The sequence below is a fragment of the Salvelinus fontinalis genome, chromosome 6 (assembly GCF_029448725.1).
Source record: "Salvelinus fontinalis isolate EN_2023a chromosome 6, ASM2944872v1, whole genome shotgun sequence".
NCBI classification, from domain to species: Eukaryota; Metazoa; Chordata; class Actinopteri; order Salmoniformes; family Salmonidae; genus Salvelinus; species Salvelinus fontinalis.
The window spans coordinates 15,106,305-15,133,154 of NC_074670.1; the positions used below are offsets into that span (position 1 = coordinate 15,106,305).

The window sequence follows — 26,850 nt, forward strand, 5'->3', positions numbered from 1 at the left end:
ATGGAACTGTTGAATTGTTTATTCCTTTTTCTCATGACGTTTACAAACATTCTGCCAGCATGGCAAAGTCTAAATGAGGGAGATGCTACAGTCTACAGTCAGTCAAGTGTTGTAAGGTATAAGACAACTGTATTTTACAACCAGATCATTCAGCACAGACAGAACAGAAAGCATGGTTGTTACAGCCAGACCTCCGAGCAACAGATTGGACTGGACTGGACTCTCTCTAGATATATATCAGTGGAGGCTGCTGAGGGGAGGACGGCTCATAATAGCAACTGGAATGGAGTGGTATCAAACACATGAAACCATGTTCTTGATACCATTCCATTCACTTAATTCCAGTCATTATTATGAGTCGTTCTCCCCTCAGCAGGCTCTACTGATATATATACAGTACCAGTCAAAAGTCTGGACACACCTACTCATTCAAGGGTTTTTCTTTATTTTTACTATTTTCTACATTGTAGAATAATAGTGAAGACATCACAACTATGAAATAACACATATGGAATCATGTCGTAACAAAAAAAGTGTTAAACAAATCAAAATATATTTTATATTTGAGATTCTTCAAAGTAGCCACCCTTTGCCTTGATGGCATTTCCTCAACCAGCATCATGAGGTAGTCACCTGGAATGCATTTCAATTAACAGGTGTGCCTTGTTCAAAGTTAATTTGTGGAATTTATTTCCTTCTTAATTGCATTTGAGCCAATCAGTTGTGTTGTGACAAGGTTGGGGTGGTATACAGAAGATAGTCCTATTTGGTAAAAGACCAAGTCCATATTATGGCAAGAAGAGCTCAAATAAGCAAAGAGAAACGACAGTCCATCATGACTTTAAGACATGGCTCTCATGAGGACTGCCACAGGAAAGGAAGACCCAGAGTTTTCTCTGCTACAGAGGATAAGTTCATTAGAGTTAACTGCACATCAGACTGCAGCCCAAATAATGTTTCCCTGAGTTCAAGTAACAGACACATCTCAACATCAACTGTTCAGAGGAGACTGTGTGAATCATGCCTTCATGGTTGAATTGCTGCAAAGAAACCATTACTGAAGGACACCAATAATAAGAAGGGACTTGCTTGGGCCAAGAAACACGAGCAATGGACATTAGACTGGTGGAAATCTGTCCATTGGTCTGATGAGTCAAAATTTGAGATTTTTGGTTCCAACTGCAGTGTCTTTGTGAGAAGCAGAGTAGGTGAACGGATGACCTCTGCATGTGTTGGTCCCACCGTGAAGCATGGAAGAGGAGGTGTGATGGTGGGGGGAGGATGCTTTGCTGGTGACACTGTCTATGATTTATTTAGAATTCAAGGCACACTTAACCAGCATGGCTACCACAGCATTCTGCAGCGATACACCATCCCATCTGGTTTAGTGGGACTATCATTTGTTTTTCGACAGGACAATGACCCAACACACCTCCAGGCTGTGAAAGGGCTATTTGATCAAGAATGATGGACTGCTGTATCAGATGACCTGGCCTCCATAAATATATTTGTTTAACACTTCTTTGGTTACTACATGATTCCAAATGTGTTATTTCATAGTTTTGATGTCTTCACTATTATTCTAGAATGTAGAAAATAGTCAAAATAAACTTTTGACACGTATATATATATCTCCCTCCCTCTCACTCTCTCTCTCACACACACGTACACACATGCATTCAAGTAAATATACACACTCTCACACACACACATTCAATATACTGTATGAATACTGACAGTCTGAGCCTCGACACTGTAAGATCTATCTTTTTACTAATAATCTGTTGAGTAAAAATGTATTATTGCCAGTCATAATAATCATAAAAGCTATGAATAAAAAGCTATAAAACAGTATAAATATTCAGCCAGCTCAGATGAGAATGATAAAATAAGTATTATAATTTTAATTCAGGTGAATACACACACATCCTAAATCTTCCCATTGACATCAACACATGATTTACACAAAATCCTTTCTATCCATAATGTGTAAATCACATTCACCTCTATTTTGTCTCAAAATATAGAATAGATATTTATACCCTCTTGATTTGTAATACTATTTTGAAGCTTATGAGAGAATCTTCCACAATGTGAGCATTTTGGTTTGGTTTCAAACAATAAGATCTATGTGAAGTGCAGGTAACATGAGTCCTAACAGATAACGTCCCACTCATGAGTTCTTTAACAGTAAACGTCCCACTCATGAATCATTTAACAGTTAACGTCCCACTCATAAATCATTTAACAGTTAACGTCCCACTCATGAGTCCTTTAACAGTTAACGTCCCACTCATGAGTCATTTAATAGTTAACGTCCCACTCATGAGTCATTTAACAGTTAACCTCCCACTCATGAGTAATTTAACAGTTAACGTCCCACTCATGAGTCATTTAACAGCTAACGTCCAACTCATGAGTCATTTAACAGTTAAAGTACCACTCATGAATCATTTAACAGTTAACGTCCCCCGCATGAGTCATTTAACAGTTAACGTCCCACTCATGAGTCATTTAACAGTTAACGTCCCACTCATGAGTCATTTAACAGCTAAAGTACCACGCATGAATCATTTAACAGTTAACGTCCCACTCATGAGTCATTTAACAGTTAACGTCCGACTCATGAGTCATTTGACAGTTAACGTCCCACTCATGAGTCATTTAACAGTTAACGTCCCACTCATGAAACATTTAACAGTTAACGTCCCACTCATGAGTCATTTAACGTCCCACTCATGAGTAATTTAACAGTAAACGTCCCACTAATGAGTCATTTAACATGTAAACGTCCCACTCATGTATCATTTAACAGTTAACGTCCCACTCATGAATCATTTAACAGTTAACGTCCCACTCATGAGTCATTTAAAAGTTAACGTCCCACTCATGAGTCATTTAACAGTTAACGTCCCACTCATGAGTCATTTAACAGTTAAAGTACCACTCATGAATCATTTAACAGTTAACGTCCCACTCATGAGTCATTTAACGTCCCACTCATGAGTAATTTAACAGTAAACGTCCCACTCATGAGTCATTTAACAGTAAACGTCCCACTCATGAATCATTTAACAGTTAAAGTCCCACTCATGAATCATTTAACAGTTAACGTCCCACTCATGAATCATTTAACAGTTAACGTCCCAATCATGAATCATTTAACAGTTAACGTCCCACTCATGAATCATTTAACAGTTAACGTCCCACTCATGAATCATTTAACAGTTAACGTCCCACTCATGAATCATTTAACAGTTAACGTCCCACTCATGAGTCCTTTAACAATAAACGTTCCACTCATGAATCATTTAACAGTTAACATCCCACTCATGAGTCCTTTAACAATAAACGTTCCACTCATGAGTCATTTAACAGTTAACGTCCCACTCATGAGTCCTTTAACAATAAACGTTCCACTCATGAGTCATTTAACAGTTAACGTCCCAATCATGAGTCCTTTAACAATAAACGTTCCACTCATGAGTCATTTAACAGTTAACGTCCCACTCATGAGTCCTTTAACAATAAACGTTCCACTCATGAGTCATTTAACAGTTAAAGTACCACGCATGAGTCATTTAACAGTTAACGTCCCACTCATGAGTCATTTAACAGTTAACGTCCCAATCATGAGTCCTTTAACAATAAACGTTCCACTCATGAGTCATTTAACAGTTAACGTCCCACTCATGAGTCATTTAACAGTTAACGTCCCACTCATGAGTCATTTAACAGTTAACGTCCCACTCATGAGTCATTTAACAGTTAACGTCCCACTCATGAATCATTTAACAGTTAACGTCCCACTCATGAGTCATTTAACGTCCCACTCATGAGTAATTTAACAGTAAACGTCCCACTAATGAGTCATTTAACAGTAAACGTCCCACTCATGTATCATTTAACAGTTAACGTCCCACTCATGAATCATTTAACAGTTAACGTCCCACTCATGAGTCATTTAACAGTTAACGTCCCACTCATGAGTCATTTAACAGTTAAAGTACCACTCATGAATCATTTAACGTCCCACTCATGAGTAATTTAACAGTAAACGTCCCACTAATGAGTCATTTAACAGTAAACGTCCCACTCATGTATCATTTAACAGTTAACGTCCCACTCATGAGTCATTTAACAGTAAACGTCCCACTCATGAATCATTTAACAGTTAACGTCCCACTCATGAATCATTTAACAGTTAACGTCCCACTCATGAATCATTTAACAGTTAACGTCCCACTCATGAGTCATTTAACAGTTAACGTCCAACTCATGAGTCATTTAACAATAAACGTTCCACTCATGAGTCATTTAACAGTTAACGTCCCACTCATGAGTCATTTAACAGTTAACGTCCCACTCATGAGTCATTTAACAGTTAACGTCCAACTCATGAGTCATTTAACAGTTAAAGTACCACTCATGAGTCATTTAACAGTTAACCTCCCACTCATGAATCATTTAACAGTTAACGTCCCACTCATGAGTAATTTAACAGTTAACGTCGTACTCATGAGTCATTTAACAGTTAACGTCCCACTCATGAATCATTTAACAGTTAACGTCCCACTCATGAGTCATTTAACGTCCCACTCATGAGTCATTTAACAGTAAACGTCCAACTCATGAGTCATTTAACAGTTAAAGTACCACTCATGAGTCATTTAACAGTTAACCTCCCACTCATGAATCATTTAACAGTTAACGTCCCACTCATGAGTCATTTAACAGTTAACGTCGTACTCATGAGTCATTTAACAGTTAACGTCCCACTCATGAATCATTTAACAGTTAACGTCCCACTCATGAGTCATTTAACAGTTAACGTCGTACTCATGAGTCATTTAACAGTTAACGTCCCACTCATGAGTCATTTAACAGTAAACGTCCCACTCATGAGTCATTTAACACTTAAAGTTCCACTCATGAGTCATTTAACGTCCCACTCATGAGTAATTTAACAGTAAATGTTAAAGGACTCATGATTGGGACGTTAACTGTTAAATGACTCATGAGTGGGACATTAACTGTTAAATGACTCATGCGTGGTACTTTAACTGTTAAATGACTCATGAGTGGGACAATTACTGTTAAATTACTCATGAGTGGGACGTTAAATGACTCATGAGTAATTTAACAGTAATTGTCCCACTCATGAGTAATTTAACAGTAAACGTCCCACTCATGAATCATTTAACAGTTAAAGTCCCACTCATGAATCATTTAACAGTTAACGTCCCACTCATGAATCATTTAACAGTTAACGTCCCAATCATGAATCATTTAACAGTTAACGTCCCACTCATGAATCATTTAACAGTTAACGTCCCACTCATGAATCATTTAACAGTTAACGTCCCACTCATGAATCATTTAACAGTTAACGTCCCACTCATGAGTCCTTTAACAATAAACGTTCCACTCATGAATCATTTAACAGTTAACATCCCACTCATGAGTCCTTTAACAATAAACGTTCCACTCATGAGTCATTTAACAGTTAACGTCCCACTCATGAGTCCTTTAACAATAAACGTTCCACTCATGAGTCATTTAACAGTTAACGTCCCAATCATGAGTCCTTTAACAATAAACGTTCCACTCATGAGTCATTTAACAGTTAAAGTACCACGCATGAGTCATTTAACAGTTAACGTCCCACTCATGAGTCATTTAACAGTTAACGTCCCAATCATGAGTCCTTTAACAATAAACGTTCCACTCATGAATCATTTAACAGTTAACGTCCCACTCATGAGTCATTTAACGTCCCACTCATGAGTAATTTAACAGTAAACGTACCACTCATGAGTCATTTAACAGTAAACGTCCCACTCATGAATCATTTAACAGTTAAAGTACCACTCATGAATCATTTAACAGTTAACGTCCCACTCATGAGTCATTTAACGTCCCACTCATGAGTCATTTAACAGTAAACGTCCCACTCATGAGTCATTTAACAGTAAACGTCCCACTCATTAATCATTTAACACTTAACGTTCCACTCATGAATCATTTAACAGTTAACGTCCCACTCATGAATCATTTAACAGTTAACGTCCCACTCATGAATCATTTAACAGTTAACGTCCCACTCATGAATCATTTAACAGTTAACGTCCCACTCATGAGTCATTTAACGTACCACTCATGAGTACTTTAACAGTAAACGTCCCACTCATGAGTCATTTAACAGTAAACGTCCCACTCATGAGTCATTTAACAGTTAAAGTACCATTCATGAATCATTTAACAGTTAACGTCCCACTCATGAGTCATTTAACAGTTAACGTCGTACTCATGAGTCATTTAACAGTTAACGTCCCACTCATGAATCATTTAACAGTTAACGTCCCACTCATGAGTCGTTTAACGTCCCACTCATGAGTAATTTAACAGTTAACGTCCCACTCATGAGTCATTTAACAGCTAACGTCCAACTCATGAGTCATTTAACAGTTAAAGTACCACTCATGAATCATTTAACAGTTAACGTCCCCCGCATGAGTCATTTAACAGTTAACGTCCCACTCATGAGTCATTTAACAGTTAACGTCCCACTCATGAGTCATTTAACAGCTAAAGTACCACGCATGAATCATTTAACAGTTAACGTCCCACTCATGAGTCATTTAACAGTTAACGTCCCACTCATGAATCATTTAACAGTTAACGTCCCACTCATGAGTCATTTAACGTCCCACTCATGAGTAATTTAACAGTAAACGTCCCACTAATGAGTCATTTAACATGTAAACGTCCCACTCATGTATCATTTAACAGTTAACGTCCCACTCATGAATCATTTAACAGTTAACGTCCCACTCATGAGTCATTTAAAAGTTAACGTCCCACTCATGAGTCATTTAACAGTTAACGTCCCACTCATGAGTCATTTAACAGTTAAAGTACCACTCATGAATCATTTAACAGTTAACGTCCCACTCATGAATCATTTAACAGTTAACGTCCCACTCATGAATCATTTAACAGTTAACGTCCCACTCATGAGTCATTTAACGTACCACTCATGAGTACTTTAACAGTAAACGTCCCACTCATGAGTCATTTAACAGTAAACGTCCCACTCATGAGTCATTTAACAGTTAAAGTACCATTCATGAATCATTTAACAGTTAACGTCCCACTCATGAGTCATTTAACAGTTAACGTCGTACTCATGAGTCATTTAACAGTTAACGTCCCACTCATGAATCATTTAACAGTTAACGTCCCACTCATGAGTCGTTTAACGTCCCACTCATGAGTAATTTAACAGTTAACGTCCCACTCATGAGTCATTTAACAGCTAACGTCCAACTCATGAGTCATTTAACAGTTAAAGTACCACTCATGAATCATTTAACAGTTAACGTCCCCCGCATGAGTCATTTAACAGTTAACGTCCCACTCATGAGTCATTTAACAGTTAACGTCCCACTCATGAGTCATTTAACAGCTAAAGTACCACGCATGAATCATTTAACAGTTAACGTCCCACTCATGAGTCATTTAACAGTTAACGTCCCACTCATGAATCATTTAACAGTTAACGTCCCACTCATGAGTCATTTAACGTCCCACTCATGAGTAATTTAACAGTAAACGTCCCACTAATGAGTCATTTAACATGTAAACGTCCCACTCATGTATCATTTAACAGTTAACGTCCCACTCATGAATCATTTAACAGTTAACGTCCCACTCATGAGTCATTTAAAAGTTAACGTCCCACTCATGAGTCATTTAACAGTTAACGTCCCACTCATGAGTCATTTAACAGTTAAAGTACCACTCATGAATCATTTAACAGTTAACGTCCCACTCATGAGTCATTTAACAGTTAACGTCCCACTCATGAGTCATTTAAAAGTTAACGTCCCACTCATGAGTCATTTAACAGTTAACGTCCCACTCATGAGTCATTTAACAGTTAAAGTACCACTCATGAATCATTTAACAGTTAACGTCCCACTCATGAGTCATTTAACGTCCCACTCATGAGTAATTTAACAGTAATTGTCCCACTCATGAGTCATTTAACAGTAAACGTCCCACTCATGAATCATTTAACAGTTAAAGTCCCACTCATGAATCATTTAACAGTTAACGTCCCACTCATGAATCATTTAACAGTTAACGTCCCACTCATGAATCATTTAACAGTTAACGTCCCACTCATGAGTCCTTTAACAATAAACGTTCCACTCATGAATCATTTAACAGTTAACATCCCACTCATGAGTCCTTTAACAATAAACGTTCCACTCATGAGTCATTTAACAGTTAACGTCCCACTCATGAGTCCTTTAACAATAAACGTTCCACTCATGAGTCATTTAACAGTTAACGTCCCACTCATGAGTCCTTTAACAATAAACGTTCCACTCATGAGTCATTTAACAGTTAAAGTACCACGCATGAGTCATTTAACAGTTAACGTCCCACTCATGAGTCATTTAACAGTTAACGTCCCAATCATGAGTCCTTTAACAATAAACGTTCCACTCATGAGTCATTTAACAGTTAACGTCCCACTCATGAGTCATTTAACAGTTAACGTCCCACTCATGAGTCATTTAACAGTTAACGTCCCACTCATGAATCATTTAACAGTTAACGTCCCACTCATGAGTCATTTAACGTCCCACTCATGAGGAATTTAACAGTAAACATCCCACTCATGAGTCATTTAACAGTAAACGTCCCACTCATGAATCATTTAACAGTTAACGTCCCACTCATGAATCATTTAACAGTTAACGTCCCACTCATGAATCATTTAACAGTTAACGTCCCACTCATGAATCATTTAACAGTTAACGTCCCACTCATGAGTCCTTTAACAATAAACGTTCCACTCATGAATCATTTAACAGTTAACGTCCCACTCATGAGTCCTTTAACAATAAACGTTCCACTCATGAGTCATTTAACAGTTAAAGTACCACGCATGAATCATTTAACAGTTAACGTCCCACTCATGAGTCATTTAACAGTTAACGTCCAACTCATGAGTCATTTAACAATAAACGTTCCACTCATGAGTCATTTAACAGTTAACGTCCCACTCATGAGTCATTTAACAGTTAACGTCCCACTCATGAGTCATTTAACAGTTAACGTCCAACTCATGAGTCATTTAACAGTTAAAGTACCACTCATGAGTCATTTAACAGTTAACCTCCCACTCATGAATCATTTAACAGTTAACGTCCCACTCATGAGTAATTTAACAGTTAACGTCGTACTCATGAGTCATTTAACAGTAAACGTCCCACTCATGAATCATTTAACAGTTAACGTCCCACTCATGAGTCATTTAACGTCCCACTCATGAGTCATTTAACAGTAAACGTCCAACTCATGAGTCATTTAACAGTTAAAGTACCACTCATGAGTCATTTAACAGTTAACCTCCCACTCATGAATCATTTAACAGTTAACGTCCCACTCATGAGTCATTTAACAGTTAACGTCGTACTCATGAGTCATTTAACAGTTAACGTCCCACTCATGAATCATTTAACAGTTAACGTCCCACTCATGAGTCATTTAACAGTTAACGTCGTACTCATGAGTCATTTAACAGTTAACGTCCCACTCATGAGTCATTTAACAGTAAACGTCCCACTCATGAGTCATTTAACAGTTAAAGTACCACTCATGAATCATTTAACAGTTAACGTCCCACTCATGAGTCATTTAACAGTTAACGTCGTACTCATGAGTCATTTAACAGTTAACGTCCCACTCATGAATCATTTAACAGTTAACGTCCCACTCATGAGTCATTTAACGTCCCACTCATGAGTAATTTAACAGTAAACGTACCACTCATGAGTCATTTAACAGTAAACGTCCCACTCATGAATCATTTAACAGTTAAAGTACCACTCATGAATCATTTAACAGTTAACGTCCCACTCATGAGTCATTTAACGTCCCACTCATGAGTCATTTAACAGTAAACGTCCCACTCATGAGTCATTTAACAGTAAACGTCCCACTCATTAATCATTTAACACTTAACGTTCCACTCATGAATCATTTAACAGTTAACGTCCCACTCATGAATCATTTAACAGTTAACGTCCCACTCATGAATCATTTAACAGTTAACGTCCCACTCATGAATCATTTAACAGTTAACGTCCCACTCATGAGTCATTTAACGTACCACTCATGAGTAATTTAACAGTAAACGTCCCACTCATGAGTCATTTAACAGTAAACGTCCCACTCATGAGTCATTTAACAGTTAAAGTACCACTCATGAATCATTTAACAGTTAACGTCCCACTCATGAGTCATTTAACAGTTAACGTCGTACTCATGAATCATTTAACAGTTAACGTCCCACTCATGAGTCATTTAACGTCCCACTCATGAGTAATTTAACAGTAAACGTCCCACTCATGAGTCATTTAACAGTAAACGTCCCACTCATGAATCATTTAACAGTTAAAGTACCACTCATGAATCATTTAACAGTTAACGTCCCACTCATGAGTCATTTAACGTCCCACTCATGAGTCATTTAACAGTTAACGTCCCACTCATTAGTCATTTAACAGTAAACGTCCCACTCATTAATCATTTAACACTTAACGTTCCACTCATGAATCATTTAACAGTTAACGTCCCACTCATGAATCATTTAACAGTTAACGTCCCACTCATGAGTCATTTAACAGTTAACGTCCCACTCATGAGTCATTTAACAGTTAACGTCCCACCCATGAGTCATTTAACAGTTAACGTCCCACCCATGAGTCCTTTTCAGATGCAACACATTAACAGTAACAGTTGGAATCACACCAGAATACATCCTGATGTAACCTGCAGAACGCTTTACAATCCACTGGATTCCGGGACATTGACATTGTTCTATTCTGCATAATGTACATCATCAACAGTTGCAGACATTACAAATGAAACCTACACATAAAAAAGTAAACATCAAGTTGATTAAGGTTCTTTCCACATCATTCCACTCCATACTTCTTCAGTTACCTAAATTGGTGGCGCGTGATTGGATGGTGACCCTTCTATGCGGTGGCTCCTCTGTGCTCCGATTGGCCACCAGCTCCTGCAGCTGCAGTGCCCCTCCACCAATGAAACAAAAGGCTGGGCACACAGGGGCAGAGCAATCCACATGCCCCTCCCACAGGGTGCGCAGCGAGTGGGCGTCGTAGAATGTGACCCGCCCCTTCTCGAAGTCCAGACAAACCCCCAGGCGCGGGGGCAGGGGGGCAGTAGGGGGGCCATGGTTGTTCCCATGGGTACTGTGGGTACTGTGGTGTAAGTTTGCTGCCCCCTGGGGTAAGAGGACCTTGCCCATGCCCATGGTGAGGAAGCAGAAGGGAGGGGAGGAGTCTGGGGAATCCTCAGCCCCACTGTCATGGCCACTGTCTGGGTCATAGCTGGAGAGAGGGAAGGGGGAGAGGAGAGGTGAGGGGAGGAGGGAAGGGGAGAGCGAAGGGGGAGGGGAGAGAGAGGGGAGGGAGAAGAGGGAGGAAGAGGGAGGACGGGGGGAGACTGAGTTTACTTAGTTAGTTTTAGTGTCATTGGAACCACTTCTTTACTGCCCCCTACCTCTACCTCCCTCTGCCCCCCCTACCTCTAACTCCCTACCTCTACCTCCCTCTGCCCCCCCTACCTCTACCTCCCTCTGCCCCCTCTACCTCTAACTCCCTACCTCTACCTCCCTCTGCCCCCCCTACCTCTAACTCCCTACCTCTACCTCCCTCTGCCCCCCCTACCTCTAACTCCCTCTGCCCCCCCTACCTCTAACTCCCTCTGCCCCCCCTACCTCTAACTCCCTCTGTCCCCCCATCCCTCTACCTCCCTCTGCCCCCCCTACCTCTAACTCCCTCTGCCCCCCCTACCTCTAACTCCCTCTGCCCCCCCTACCTCTAACTCCCTCTGCCCCCCCCCTACCTCTAACTCCCTCTGCCCCCCCTACCTCTAACTCCCTCTGCCCCCCCTACCTCTACCTCCCTCTAACTCCCTCTTCCCCCCCTACCTCTACCTCCCTCTGTCCCCACTACCTCTAACTCCCTCTGCCCCCCCTACCTCTAACTCCCTCTGTCCCCCCTACCTCTAACTCCCTCTGTCCCCCCTACCTCTACCTCCCTCTGTCCCCACTACCTCTAACTCCCTCTGCCCCCCCTACCTCTAACTCCCTCTGTCCCCCCTACCTCTAACTCCCTCTGCCCCCCTACCTCTAACTCCCTCTGCCCCCCCTACCTCTAACTCCCTCTGTCCCCCCTACCTCTAACTCCCTCTGCCCCCCCTACCTCTAACTCCCTCTGCCCCCCTACCTCTAACTCCCTCTGCCCCCCCTACCTCTAACTCCCTCTGTCCCCCCTACCTCTAACTCCCTCTGCCCCCCCTACCTCTAACTCCCTCTGTCCCCACTACCTCTAACTCCCTCTAACTCCCTACCTCTAACTCCATCTGTCCCCCCTACCTCTAACTCCATCTGTCCCCCCTACCTCTAACTCCCTCTAACTCCATCTGTCCCCCCTACCTCTAACTCCATCTGTCCCCCCTCCCTCTACCTCCCTCTGTCCCCACTACCTCTAACTCCCTCTGTCCCCCCTCCCTCCACCTCCCTCTGTCCCCCCTCTCCATCCTACCTCTACCTCCCTCTGTCCCCCCTCCCTCTACCTCCTTCTGTCCCCCCTCTCCATCCTACCTCTGTCCCCCATCTCCATCCTACCTCTACCTCCCTCTGTCCCCCCTACCTCTACATCCCTCTGTCCCCCCTCCCTCTACATCCCTACCTCAACATCTCTCTGTCCCCTCTACCTCTACATCCCTCTGTCCCCCTCCCTCTCCATCCTTCCTCCTTCTGTCCCCCCTACCTCTACATCCCTCTGTCCCCTCTACCTCTACATCCCTCTGTCCCCCCTCCCTCTCCATCCTACATCCTTCTGTCCCCCTCCCTCTCCATCCTACCTCTACATCCCTCTGTCCCCCTCCCTCTCCATCCTACCTCTACATCCCTCTGCCCCCCCCTCTGTCCCCCCTCCCTCTCCATCCCTCTGTCCCCCCTCCCTCTCCATCCCTACCTCCACCTCCCTCTGTCCACCCTACCTCTACCTCCCTCTGTCCCCCCCTCTCCATCCCCTCATCCCTCTGTCCCCCCTCCCTCTCCATCCTACCTCTACCCCCCTCTGTCCCCCCTACCTCTACCTCCCTCTTACCCCCCACCTCTACATCCCTCTGTCCCCCCTACCTCTACATCCCTCTGTCCCCCCTCCCTCTCCATCCCTCCCTCTACCTCCCTCTCTCCTCTCTCACCGGGGGCTGGTCATGTCCTGGGGAAGGTGGAACCACTCCTGGAGCTTGGCCTCCTGTCCAACTCCCACCTGAGGAACGCAGAGAGAAAAATGACAAATTAGATTGAGTAAATTACACACACACACACACACACACACACACACCACACACACACACACACACACACACACACACAATCTCTCTTTCTCACCTTGACCAGGTAGGAGCCGGGCTCCACCGAGCATGCCCAGTAGTGCCTTCCCTGGGTGATGGCCAGGTCGCCTATGAGGAGGTCAGAGGTCAGGTGACAGGAAGTGAGGGAGCGGTCGGCGGCCTGCAGAAGGGAGAGGCCAGGCACGCTGCGGGCATACGTCTGTCCTTTACCCAGCGCCAGTCGGTCAGCATGCAAACCCCAGCGAGAGTCCAGAGAGAAACACAACACTGACAGAGGAGGGAGAGGGGGAGGAGGAGGAGAGGGAGAGGAGGAGGAGGAGGAGAGGGAGAGGGGGAGGAGGAGAGGGGGAGGAGGAGGAGAGGGAGAGGGGGAGGAGGAGGAGAGGGAGATGGGGAGGAGGAGGAGAGGGAGAGGGGGATGAGGAGGAGAGGAGGAGATGGGGAGGAGGGGGAGAGGGGGAGGAGGAGGAGAGGGAGAGGGGGGAGGAGGAGAGGGAGAGGGGGAGGAGAGGGGGAGGAGGAGGAGAGGGGGAGGGGGAGGAGAGGGAGAGGGAGAGGAAGATGGGGAGGAGAGGGAGAGAAGGCGGAGGAGGAGAGGAAGAGGGGGAGGAGGAAAAGGAAAAGGAGAGGGGGAGGAGGAGAGGGAGAGGGGGAGGAGGAGGAGAGGGAGATGGGGAGGAGGAGAGGGGGAGGAGGAGGAGAGGAGGAGATGGGGAGGAGGAGAGGGAGAGGGGGTGGAGGGGGAGAGGGAGAGGGGGAGGAGGAGAGGGAGAGGGGGAGGAGGAGGAGAGGGAGAGGGGGAGGAGGAGAGGGAGAGGGGGAGGAGGAGGAGAGGAGGAGATGGGGAGGAGGAGAGGGAGAGGGGGTGGAGGAGGAGAGGGAGATGGGGAGGAGGAGAGGGGGAGGAGGAGGAGAGGAGGCGATTTGGAGGAGGAGAGGGAGAGGGGGAGGAGGAGGAGAGGGAGAGGGGGAGGAGGAGAGGGAGAGGGGGAGGAGAGGAGGAGGAGGAGAGGGAAATGGGGAGGAGGAGAGGGAGAGGTGGAGGAGGAGGAGAGGAGGAGGAGAGGGAGATGGGGAGGAGGAGGAGAGGGAGAGGGGGAGGAGGAGGAGAGGGAGATGGGGAGGAGGAGAGGGAGAGGGGGAGGAGGAGGAGAGGAGGAGGAGAGGGAGATGGGGAGGAGGAGGAGAGGGGGAGGAGGAGAGGGAGAGGGGGAGGAGGGGGAGAGGAGGACGAGGAGAGGGAGATGGGGAGGAGGAGAGGGAGAGGGGGAGGAGGAGGAGAGGAGGAGGAAGAGAGGGAGATGGGGAGGAGGAGGAGAGGGAGAGGGGGAGGAGGAGAGGGAGAGGGGGAGGAGGAGGAGAGGAGGACGAGGAGAGGGAGATGGGGAGGAGGAGAGGGAGAGGGGGAGGAGGAGGAGAGGAGGAGATGGGGAGGAGGAGAGGGAGAGGGGGTGGAGGAGGAGAGGGAGATGGGGAGGAGGAGAGGGGGAGGAGGAGGAGAGGAGGCGATTTGGAGGAGGAGAGGGAGAGGGGGAGGAGGAGGAGAGGGAGAGGGGGAGGAGGAGAGGGAGAGGGGGAGGAGAGGAGGAGGAGGAGAGGGAAATGGTGAGGAGGAGAGGGAGAGGTGGAGGAGGAGGAGAGGAGGAGGAGAGGGAGAGGGAGATGGGGAGGAGGAGGAGAGGGAGAGGGGGAGGAGGAGGAGAGGGAGATGGGGAGGAGGAGAGGGAGAGGGGGAGGAGGAGGAGAGGAGGAGGAGAGGGAGATGGGGAGGAGGAGGAGAGGGAGAGGGGGAGGAGGAGAGGGAGAGGGGGAGGAGGGGGAGAGGAGGACGAGGAGAGGGAGATGGGGAGGAGGAGAGGGAGAGGGGGAGGAGGAGGAGAGGAGGAGGAAGAGAGGGAGATGGGGAGGAGGAGGAGAGGGAGAGGGGGAGGAGGAGGAGAGGGAGAGGGGGAGGAGGAGGAGAGGGAGAGGGGGAGGAGGAGGAGAGGAGGAGGAAGAGAGGGAGATGGGGAGGAGGAGGAGAGGGAGAGGGGGAGGAGGAGGAGAGGGAGAGGGGGAGGAGGAGGAGGAGAGGGAGAGGGGGAGGAGGAGGAGAGGGGGAGGGGGAGGAGGAGAGGGAGAGGGGGAGGAGGAGGAGAGGGAGAGGGGGAGGAGGAGGAGAGGGGGAGGAGGAGAGGAAGAGGGGGAGGAGGAGGAGATGGGGAGGAGAGGGAGATGGGGAGGAGGAGGGACAGTGAGAGGAGGAGGAGGGAGAAGAGGATGTAGAGGTAGGGAAGAGGATGTAGAGGAGAGGTAGGGGAAGAGGAGGTAGAAGAGGATGTAGAGGTAGGGGAAGAGGTGGGAGAAGAGGATGTAGAGATAGGGGAAGAGGATGTAGAGGAGAGGTAGGGGAAGAGGAGGGAGAAGAGGATGTAGAGATAGGGGAAGAGGATGTAGAGGAGAGGTAGGGGAAGAGGAGGGAGAAGAGGATGTAGAGATAGGGGAAGAGGATGTAGAGGAGAGGTAGGGGAAGAGGAGGGAGAAGAGGATGTAGAGGTAGGGGAAGAGGATGTAGAGGAGAGGTAGGGGAAGAGGAGAGGGAAGAGGATGTAGAGATAGGGGAAGAAGATGTAGAGGAGAGGTAGGGGAAGAGGAGGGAGAAGAGGATGTAGAGGTAGGGGAAGAGGATGTAGAGGAGAGGTAGGGGAAGAGGGGGAGAAGAGGATGTAGAGGTAGGGGAAGAGGAGGGAGAAGAGGATGTAGAGATAGGGGAAGAGGATGTAGAGGAGAGGTAGGGGAAGAGGAGGGAGAAGAGGATGTAGGGGAAGAGGAGGGAGAAAGAGAGGGGGAGGAAGGGGAAGGGGAAGGGTTAGATATAGCATCAGGGAGAAGAGGGACAGTGAGAGGAAGAGGAGGGAGAAGGAGAGGGGGAGGAAGGGGAAGGGTTAGATATAGCATCAGGGAGAGGAGGTACAGTGAGAGGAAGAGGAGGGAGAAGGAGAGGGGAGGAAGGGGAAGGGTTAGATATAGCATCAGGGAGAGGAGGAACAGTGAGAGGAAGAGGAGGGAGAAGGAGATGGGGAGGAAGGGGAAGGGTTAGATATAGCATCAGGGAGAGGAGGGACAGTGAGAGGAAGAGGAGGGAGAAGGAGAGGAGAGGAAGGGGAAGGGTTAGATATAGCATCAGGGAGAGGAGGGACAGTGAGAGGAAGAGGAGGGAGAAGGAGATGGGGAGGAAGGGGAAGGGTTAGGAGGAGCAGAGGAGAGGAGCAGAGGAGCAGAGCTGCTTACATCTACAGGAAACTGATGTATTCTGGAGGAATAAATTCACCCCAGGAAAGAGAGGATAGGAAAGAGAGGGAACAAGGAGAGCAGGAAATAGGAGATAGAGAGAGAGGTCTAAAGAGGGAGAGAAAACTAGACCAATACAGGTACGACTGCTGATCACTGATCAGTTTTTGAGAAATGAATCTCCTTTAGTAAGCCACATAAACACTTAATAACACAGGAGACTGGGGGAGTGTTTATACAGAATAGACAGTGTGAGGACAGAGAGGGAGAGATGTCGATAAAGAGAGAGAGAGAGGTAGTAGAAGGACAGAGAGTGGGATGGTAGGATTCTTCTGAGATGAATCAAGTACAAAGGTGAAAGAGAGGAAGGAGAGATAGGGAGATAAAAGGATGGGGGGATGGAGAGAGGATGGAGGGATGGAGAGAGGATGGAGTGATGGAGAGAGGATGGAGGGATGGAGAGAGGATGGAGGGATGGAGAGAGGATGGAGGGATGTAGAGAGGATGGAGGGATGGAGAGAGGATGGAGGGATGGAGAGAGGATGAAGGGATGGAGAGAGGATGGAGGGATGTAGAGAGGATGGGGGATGGAGAGAGGATGGAGGGATGGAGAGAGGATGAAGGGATGGAGAGAGGATGGGGGGATGGAGAGAGGATGGAGGGATGGAGAGAGGATGGAGGGATGGAGAGAGGATGGGGGGATGGAGAGAGGATGGAGGGATGGAGAGAGGATGGAGGGATGGAGAGAGAGAGGATGGGGGGATGGAGAGAGGATGGAGGGATGGAGAGAGGATGGAGGGATGGAGAGAGGATGGAGGGATGGAGAGAGGATGGAGTAATGGAGAGAGGATGGAGGGATGGAGAGAGGATGGAGGGATGGAGAGAGGATGGAGGGATGGAGAGGATGGAGAGAGGATGGAGGGATGGAGAGAGGATGGAGGGATGGAAAGGATGGAGGGATGGAGATAGGATGGGGGATGGAGAGAGGATGGGGGATGGAGAGAGGATGGAGGGATGGAGAGAGGATGGAGGGATGGAGAGGATGGAGGGATGGAGAGGATGGAGAGGATGGAGAGAGGATGGAGGGATGGAGAGAGGATGGAGGGATGGAGAGGATGGAGAGGATGGAGAGAGGATGGAGGGATGGAGAGAGGATGGGGGATGGAGAGAGGATGGAGGGATGGAGAGAGGATGGAGGGATGGAGAGGATGGAGAGGATGGAGAGAGGATGGAGGGATGGAGAGAGGATGGAGGGATGTAAAGAGGATGGGGGATGGAGAGAGGATGGAGGGATGGAGAGGATGGAGAGAGGATGGAGGGATGTAAAGAGGATGGGGGATGGAGAGAGGATGGAGGGATGGAGAGGATGGAGGGATGTAAAGAGGATGGAGGGATGGAGAGGATGGAGAGAGGATGGAGGGATGGAAAGGATGGAGGGATGGAGAGGATGGAGGGATGGAGAGGATGGAGAGAGGATGGAGGGATGGAGAGGATGGAGAGGATGGAGAGAGGATGGAGGGATGGAGAGAGGATGGAGGGATGGAGAGAGGATGGAGGGATGGAGAGAGGATGGAGGGATGGAGAGGATGGAGAGAGGATGGAGAGAGGATGGAGGGATGGAGAGAGGATGGAGGGATGTAAAGAGGATGGGGGATGGAGAGAGGATGGAGGGATGGAGAGGATGGAGAGAGGATGGAGGGATGGAAAGGATGGAGGGATGGAGAGAGGATGGGGGATGGAGAGAGGATGGAGGGATGTAAAGAGGATGGGGGATGGAGAGAGGATGGAGGGATGGAGAGAGGATGGAGGGATGGAGAGGATGGAGAGAGGATGGAGAGAGGATGGAGGGATGGAGAGAGGATGGAGGGATGTAAAGAGGATGGGGGATGTAAAGAGGATGGAGGGATGGAGAGGATGGGGGATGGAGAGAGGATGGAGGGATGGAGAGGATGGGGGATGGAGAGAGGATGGAGGGATGGAGAGAGGATGGGGGATGGAGAGAGGATGGAGGGATGGAGAGAGGATGGAGGGATGGAGAGAGGATGGAGGGATGTAAAGAGGATGGGGGATGGAGAGAGGATGGAGGGATGGAGAGGATGGAGAGAGGATGGGGATGGAGAGAGGATGGAGGGATGGAGAGAGGATGGAGGGATGGAGAGAGGATGGAGGGATGGAGAGGATGGGGGATGGAGAGAGGATGGAGGGATGGAGAGAGGATGGAGGGATGGAGAGAGGATGGAGGGATGGAGAGAGGATGGAGGGATGGAGAGAGGATGGAGGGATGGAGAGAGGATGGAGGGATGGAGAGAGGATGGAGGGATGTAAAGAGGATGGAGGGATGGAGAGAGGATGGAGGGATGGAGAGAGGATGGAGGGATGGAGAGAGGATGGAGGGATGGAGAGAGGATGGAGGGATGGAGAGAGGATGGGGGATGGAGAGAGGATGGGGGATGGAGAGAGGATGGAGGGATGTAAAGAGGATGGAGGGATGTAAAGAGGATGGAGGGATGGAGAGGATGGAGAGAGGATGGAGGGATGGAGAGGATGGGGGATGGAGAGAGGATGGAGGGATGGAGAGGATGGGGGATGGAGAGAGGATGGAGGGATGGAGAGGATGGGGGATGGAGAGAGGATGGAGGGATGTAAAGAGGATGGAGAGAGGATGGAGGGATGGAAAGGATGGAGGGATGGAGAGAGGATGGGGGATGGAGAGAGGATGGAGGGATGTAAAGAGGATGGAGGGATGTAAAGAGGATGGAGGGATGGAGAGGATGGGGGATGGAGAGAGGATGGAGGGATGGAGAGGATGGAGAGAGGATGGAGGGATGGAGAGGATGGGGGATGGAGAGAGGATGGAGGGATGTAAAGAGGATGGAGGGATGGAGAGAGGATGGAGGGATGTAAAGAGGATGGAGGGATGGAGAGAGGATGGGGGATGGAGAGAGGATGGAGGGATGGAGAGGATGGAGGGATGGAGAGAGGATGGAGGGATGGAGAGAGGATGGAGGGATGGAGAGAGGATGGAGGGATGGAGAGAGGATGGAGGGATGTAAAGAGGATGGAGGGATGGAGAGAGGATGGAGGGATGTAAAGAGGATGGAGGGATGGAGAGAGGATGGGGGATGGAGAGAGGATGGAGGGATGGAGAGAGGATGGGGGATGGAGAGAGGATGGAGGGATGGAGAGGATGGAGAGAGGATGGAGGGATGGAAAGGATGGAGGGATGGAGATAGGATGGGGGATGGAGAGAGGATGGGGGATGGAGAGAGGATGGAGGGATGGAGAGGATGGAGAGAGGATGGAGGGATGGAAAGGATGGAGGGATGGAGATAGGATGGGGGATGGAGAGAGGATGGAGGGATGTAAAGAGGATGGAGGGATGTAAAGAGGATGGAGGGATGGAGAGGATGGGGGATGGAGAGAGGATGGAGGGATGGAGAGAGGATGGAGGGATGGAGAGAGGATGGAGGGATGGAGAGAGGATGGAGGGATGGAGAGGATGGGGGATGGAGAGAGGATGGAGGGATGGAGAGAGGATGGAGGGATGGAGAGGATGGGGGATGGAGAGAGGATGGAGGGATGGAGAGAGGATGGAGGGATGGAGAGAGGATGGAGGGATGGAGAGAGGATGGAGGGATGGAGAGAGGATGGAGGGATGGAGAGAGGATGGAGGGATGTAAAGAGGATGGGGGATGGAGAGAGGATGGAGGGATGGAGAGGATGGACGGGTGGAGAGGATGAGGGATGGAGAGAGGGCCGGGGCGTGGAGCTGGGTTGCAGAACAGAGGAAGTGGGTTATACAGAGCGAAGATGAGAAGATGAGGGAATTGAGAAGGTGAAGGGATGGATTGGGACAAAAGAGGTATTGACTTTGTTAAACAATTCCCCAACAATAATTGTATCATGAATTGCGTACGTACGTGTCTGTGTGTGTCTCACCTGGTGCGGGTGGTGTGTGCAGGTAAACCTCTTCGCTGTACTCTCCAAACCCCGCCTTATTGCTTCCTTTCACCCTTAACACGTACACACTGTCCATCTCCAGCCTGTCAATCACAGCACTAGTCCCGCCCACCTCCTCCAGGCGTTGCCACGCCACTGGAGCATTGGGACTTCTGACCTCTCCTCCCCAGCCTGCCTCGGTCAATCCCATTCGCCGCTGGAACTCAACGGAGAAGTGCCAGGCAGGGGCGGAGTCCTGGGGGAGTCGCCAGCACAGGAACAGCTGGTCATAGGCCAGCGTCCGCTGAGTGTCAATCACAGGAGCCAATGGGGCTGTAGCAGGGGCAAGGCAGAGAAGAAAAGGGGGTTATATTGGTGGATGGGATGAGTTAGCTTTCAGATCTAACCTCGTACACGCACCTCTTATGTATTCCATGTTGCTGATGAGTTTCACTTCTCTGGAGGCGTCCATGTGGAAGTGTCTGAAGGAGGGATCAGCCGAGAGAGAGAAACACTGCAGATTCTCTATCGCTTTCACCAGCCTGGAGAGGGAGAAAGAGAGAGTCAGAGACAGAGAAAAAGAGAGAGAAAGAGAGAGTCAGAGACAGAAAAAGAGAGAGAAAGAGGGGGACGGGGCTGGTAAGCGTTAAGCGTTGATATTGCACCTGTTATTTACCCACGGTGTGTGTGTGCGCATGTGTGTCTTGCATCTACCACCCGTACCTGTTGTGGGTGATTCGTGCGGCCTGTACGAAGCAGGGTTGGTCGGTCTCTTTGAGCAGCTCCTGTGTGTAGGCCATTAACCCGCCGTCCTCCTGCAGACCCCTCCTCTCAGACACCTGGGCCGACAGGGCCTCCCCCCTTCTCAGCCGGGCCCCCTCCAGGGCCAGGGTCAACGCTCCCTGTCGCTCAGCTAGAGACGCCCCCAGCTCCCTCACAGACTGGGACAACTGCTCCCTCGCCAACGCACTGTTCAACTGGAGAGAGGGAGTTGAGAGGGGGTTTAAGGGAGGGGGTAAATGGAGAGAGACAGGGAGAGGGTGTGGGGGAGGTGGGAAGAAGGGAGGGGGTAAATGGAGAGAGACAGGGAGAGGGTGTGGGGGAGGTGGGAAGAAGGGAGGGGGTAAATGGAGAGAGACAGGGAGAGGGTGTGGGGGAGGTGGGAAGAAGGGAGGGGGTAAATGGAGAGAGACAGGGAGAGGGTGTGGGGGAGGTGGGAAGAAGGGAGGGGGTAAATGGAGAGAGACAGGGAGAGGGTGTGGGGGAGGTGGGAAGAAGGGAGGGGGTAAATGGAGAGAGACAGGGAGAGGGTGTGGGGGAGGTGGGAAGAAGGGAGGGGGTAAATGGAGAGAGACAGGGAGAGGGTGTGGGGGAGGTGGGAAGAAGGGAGGGGGTAAATGGAGAGAGACAGGGAGAGGGTGTGGGAGAGGTGGGAAGAAGGGAGGGGGTAAAGGGAGAGAGACAGGGAGAGGGTGGGGGAGAGGTGGGAAGAAGGGAGGGGGTAGAGGGAGGGAAAGAAGAGCATGAAGGTTATACTGTGTTGGAGAGAAAGAGGCAATCGAAGGATAGAGGGAAGAAAGTAGTGGATTGGATGAAAGAGAGAGAAAGGATGGAGAGAGAGTTTACCTCCATATGTGTGATGGCACTCTCCAGCTGAGTTATCTGAGCCTTTACTGTGTCCTGATTGGCCAGAATGTAGTTGATCTCCTTGGTGATTTTGTCCTTAGGTGTTAAGAGAGACAGATGACAATATCAGCAAGCAAACATGTAGTTGCATGGGTTAACAGACAGACAGACAGACAGACAGACAGACAGACAGACAGACAGATACCTTTAGTGCCTGGCAGGCCTGTGCGATGGGCGCCACCTTGTGGCCGTGGTGGACTCTGCGGAGCTTACAGAGAGGACACAGCAGTCTCTGGCAGGAGCGACAGTACCACAACAACCTCTCCTGCTCATGCTCCAGACACGTTAGGACCTAATAGGGGAGAACAGGGGAGAGGAGGAGAGGAGAGAGGGCAAGAGGGGAGGTGGGGGAGAGGAGGAGGAGAGAGGAGGAGGAGAGAGGAGAGGGCAGGAGGGGAGAGGAGAGGGGAGGAGGGGGAGAGGGTTGAGGGGGAGGAGGGGAAAGGAGAGGGCAGGAGCGGAGAGGAGCGGAGGAGGGGAGGAGTGGAGAGGGGGGAGGGGGAGAGCAAAAAGGAGGAGAGAGGGGAGGAGGGGGAGAGGAGGAGAGGAGAGAGGGCAAGAGGGGGGAGGGGGAGAGGAGAAGGGGAGGGGGAGAGCAAAAAGGAGGAGAGAGGGGAGGAGGGGGAGAGGAGGAGAGGAGAGAGGGCAAGAGGGGGGAGGGGGAGAGGAGAAGAGAGGAGGAGGAGAGAGGAGGGGAAAGGAGAGGGCAGGAGCGGAGAGGAGGGGAGGAGGGGGAGAGGAGGGGAGAGGAGGGAAGAGGAGAGGGGAGGAGGGGAGAGCGGAGGAGGGGGAGAGGGCAGGAGCGGAGAGGAGGAAGACAGGTACAGTAGAGGTGTAGATACAGGGGTGGGTAGGGAGGAGAGAGGAAGAAGATATAAGGAGGAGGAAGAAAAGGAGGTCACCAGCCAAACTCAGAGAGAGTCACTGTGGAGGAAACATGAAGGAGAGAGGTTACTGTAGAGGAAACAGGTGAAGGAGAGAGAGAGGTACTGTAGAGGAAACAGGTGAAGGAGAGAGAGAGAGGTACTGTAGAGGAAACAGGTGAAGGAGAGAAAGAGAGAGAGATACTGTAGAGGAAACAGGTGAAGTAGAGAAAGAGAGAGGTACTGTAGAGGAAACAGGTGAAGGAGAGAGAGAGAGGTACTGTAGAGGAAACAGGTGAAGGAGAGAGAGAGAGGTACTGTAGAGGAAACAGGTGAAGGAGAGAAAGAGAGAGGGACTGTAGAGGAAATAGGTGAAGGAGAGAAAGAGAGAGGTACTGTGGAGGAAACAGGTGAAGGAGAGAGAGAGAGAGAGAGAGAGAGAGAGAGAGAGAGAGAGAGAGAGAGAGAGAGAGAGAGAGAGAGAGAGAGAGAGAGAGAGAGAGAGAGAGAGAGAGAGAGAGAGAGAGAGAGGTACTGTACAGGACACAGGTGAAGGAGAGAGAGGGGCGGACTGTAGAGGAACAGGTGAAGGAGAGAGATGGACTGTAGAGGAAACAGGTGAAGGAGAGAGAGAGGGGGACTGTAGAGGAAATAGGTGAAGGAGAGAGAGAGAGGGACTGTAGAGGAAATAGGTGAAGGAGAGAGAGAGGGGGACTGTAGAGGAAATAGGTGATGGAGAGAGAGAGAGGGACTGTAGAGGAAATAGGTGAAGGAGAGAGAGAGGGGGACTGTAGAGGAAATAGGTGAAGGAGAGAGAGAGAGGTACTGTAGAGGAAACAGGTGAAGAGAGAAAGAGAGAGAGAGAGGTACTGTAGATGAAACAGGTAACGAAGTAATAGAGATATGGATAGATACAGAGAAGAGGGAAATACAGGACACCCCCCAAATACTACGTAAACACACACACACACAAAACACACACATACCTTTGGTCTGAAGTTGTTGGTGGGCAGTATGTGTTCGTGCTGGGAGCGGAGCGTTCCCCAGGGGTGGTAGAGCTTGAAACACTCGTTGCAGAAGTTGGACCTGCAGTCAGCACAGCCCTTAGTGGCCTCCAAGGACTGAGGAACCTTACAGAAGCCACACATTATAGCCACGCTGCCCAGGCTCACTGTGTGTCTGTACCTGGAGGCAGACAGGAGGAGGGGGAGAAACAGTGGAGAGGGTGGGGGTTGATACAAAAAGAGGAGATAGAGAGAACACAGAGCAACATTAAGCCATAATGATGTCACTGTCCAAGATCACTGTGTAGAGAGAGAGAGAGAGAGGGAGAGAGAGAGAGAGAGAGAGAGATCTTCTGCACAGATTCTGTCAGACCTGGGCCCTGACAGTAAATCTCAGTAAGACCAAAATAATGGTGTTCCAAAAAAGGTCCAGTCGCCAGGACCACAAATTCCATCTAGACACCGTTGCCCTAGAGCACACAAAAAACTATACATACCTCGGCCTAAACATCAGCGCCACAGGTAGCTTCCACAGAGCTGTGAACGATCTGAGAGACAAGGCAAGAAGGGCATTCTATGCCATCAAAAGGAACATAAATTTCAACATACCAATTAGGATCTTTCTAAAAATACTTGAATCAGTCATAGAGCCCATTGCCCTTTATGGTTGTGAGGTCTGGGGTCCGCTCACCAACCAAGATTTCACAAAATGGGACAAACACCAAATTGAGACTCTGCATGCAGAATTCTGCAAAGATATCCTCCGTGTACAACGTAGAACACCAAATAATGCATGCAGAGCAGAATTAGGCCGATACCCACTAATTATCAAAATCCAGAAAAGAGCCGTTAAATTCTACAACCACCTAAAAGGAAGCGATTCCCAAACCTTCCATAACAAAGCCATCACCTACAGAGAGATGAACCTGGAGAAGAGTCCCCTAAGCAAGCTGGTCCTAGGGCTCTGTTCACAAACACAAACACACCCCACAGAGCCCCAGGACAACAGCACAATTAGACCCAACCAAATCATGAGAAAACAAAAAGATAATTACTTGACACATTGGAAAGAATTAACAAAAAAACATAGCAAACTAGAATGCTATTTGGCCCTAAACAGAGAGTACACAGTGGCAGAATACCTGACCACTGTGACTGACCCAAACTTAAGGAAAGCTTTGACTATGTACAGACTCAGTGAGCATAGCCTTGCTATTGAGAAAGGCCGCCGTAGGCAGACATGGCTCTCAAGAGAAGACAGGCTATGTGCTCACTGCCCACAAAATGAGGTGGAAACTGAGCTGCACTTCCTAACCTCCTGCCCAATGTATGACCATATTAGAGAGACATATTTCCCTCAGATTACACAGATCCACAAAGAATTCAAAAACAAATCCAATTTTTATAAACTCCCATATCTACTGGGTGAAATTCCACAGTGTGCCATCACAGCAGCAAGATTTGTGACCTGTTGCCACCAGAAAAGGGCAACCAGTGAAGAACAAACACCATTGTAAATACAACCCATATTTATGTTTATTTATTTTAACTTGTGTGCTTTAACCATTTGTACATTGTTACAACACTGTATATATTTAATATGACATTTGTAATGTCTTTATTGTTTTGAAACTTCTGTATGTGTAATGTTTACTGTTCATTTTTATTGTTTATTTGACTTTTGTATATTATCTACCTCACTTGCTTTGGCAATGTTAACACATGTTTCCCATGCCAATAAAGCACCAAGAATTGAATTTAATTTAATTGAATTGAGAGAGAGAGACTGGACGTGGGTTAGGCAAAAGTTAGGAAGGGGAGAATGAGCTAAATGTGCTACTGTACGGTCTGTTCTGTTCTGTCTTGTTCTGTTCTGTCCTGTTCTGTCCTGTTCTGTCCTGTCCTGTTCTGTCCTGTTCTGTTCTGTCTTATTCTGTCCTGTCCTGTTCTGTTCTGTCCTGTTCTGTCCTGTCCTGTTCTGCTCTGTTCTGTTCTGTCCTGTTCTGGCCTGTTCTGTTCTGTCCTGTTCTGTCCTGTCCTGTTCTGCTCTGCTCTGTTCTGTTCTGTCCTGTTCTGGCCTGTTCTGTTCTGTCCTGTTCTGTCCTGTCCTGTTCTGTTCTGTCCTGTCCTGTCCTGTTCTGTTCTGTTTTGTTCTGTCCTGTTCTGTTCTCTCCTGTTCTGCCCTGTTCTGTCCTGTTCTGCTCTGTTCTGTCCTATTCTGTCCTGTCCTGTCCTGCCCTGTTCTGTCCTGTTCTGTTCTGTTCTGTTCTGTCCTGTTCTGCTCTGTTCTTTCCTGTTCTGTCCTGTTCTGTTCTGCTCTGTTCTGTTCTGCCCTGTTCTGTCCTGTTCTGTTCTGTCCTGTCCTGTTCTGTTCTGTTATGTCCTGTTCTGCTCTGTTCTGACCTATTCTGTCCTGTCCTGTTCTGCTCTGTTCTGTCCTGTTCTGTTCTGTTCTGCTCTGTTATGTCCTGTTCTGTTCTGTCCTGTTCTCTCCTGTTCTGTCCTGTCCTGTTCTGTCCTGTTCTGCTCTGTTCTGTCCTGTTCTGTTCTGTCCTGTTCTGTTCTGCTCTGTTCTGTTCTGTCCTGTTCTGTTCTGTCCTGTTCTGTCCTGTCCT

General features: G+C 48.3%; 1 protein-coding gene across 2 annotated transcripts in view; it reads right to left on the minus strand.

Moving 5' to 3' along the window:
• Window position 1: 1 nt before the first annotated feature.
• LOC129857117 (tripartite motif-containing protein 46-like) overlaps window positions 2-26,850 on the minus strand; it is a 34,676-nt gene continuing 7,827 nt past the window's right edge. The window contains exons 4-12 of one of the 2 annotated variants that reach the window (XM_055925062.1): window positions 24,218-24,416; window positions 22,514-22,660; window positions 22,309-22,404; window positions 21,406-21,659; window positions 21,103-21,224; window positions 20,683-21,015; window positions 13,511-13,740; window positions 13,321-13,388; window positions 2-11,435 (exon numbers count right to left, since the gene is read on the minus strand). In XM_055925062.1, the coding sequence (XP_055781037.1) occupies window positions 11,018-11,435; window positions 13,321-13,388; window positions 13,511-13,740; window positions 20,683-21,015; window positions 21,103-21,224; window positions 21,406-21,659; window positions 22,309-22,404; window positions 22,514-22,660; window positions 24,218-24,416 (1,867 nt within the window). In that variant the 3' untranslated portion in view covers window positions 2-11,017. Of the gene's footprint in view, window positions 11,436-13,320; window positions 13,389-13,510; window positions 13,741-15,601; window positions 20,513-20,682; window positions 21,016-21,102; window positions 21,225-21,405; window positions 21,660-22,308; window positions 22,405-22,513; window positions 22,661-24,217; window positions 24,417-26,850 lie in introns of those variants that run through there. The other variant, XM_055925061.1, reaches the window with a different exon arrangement.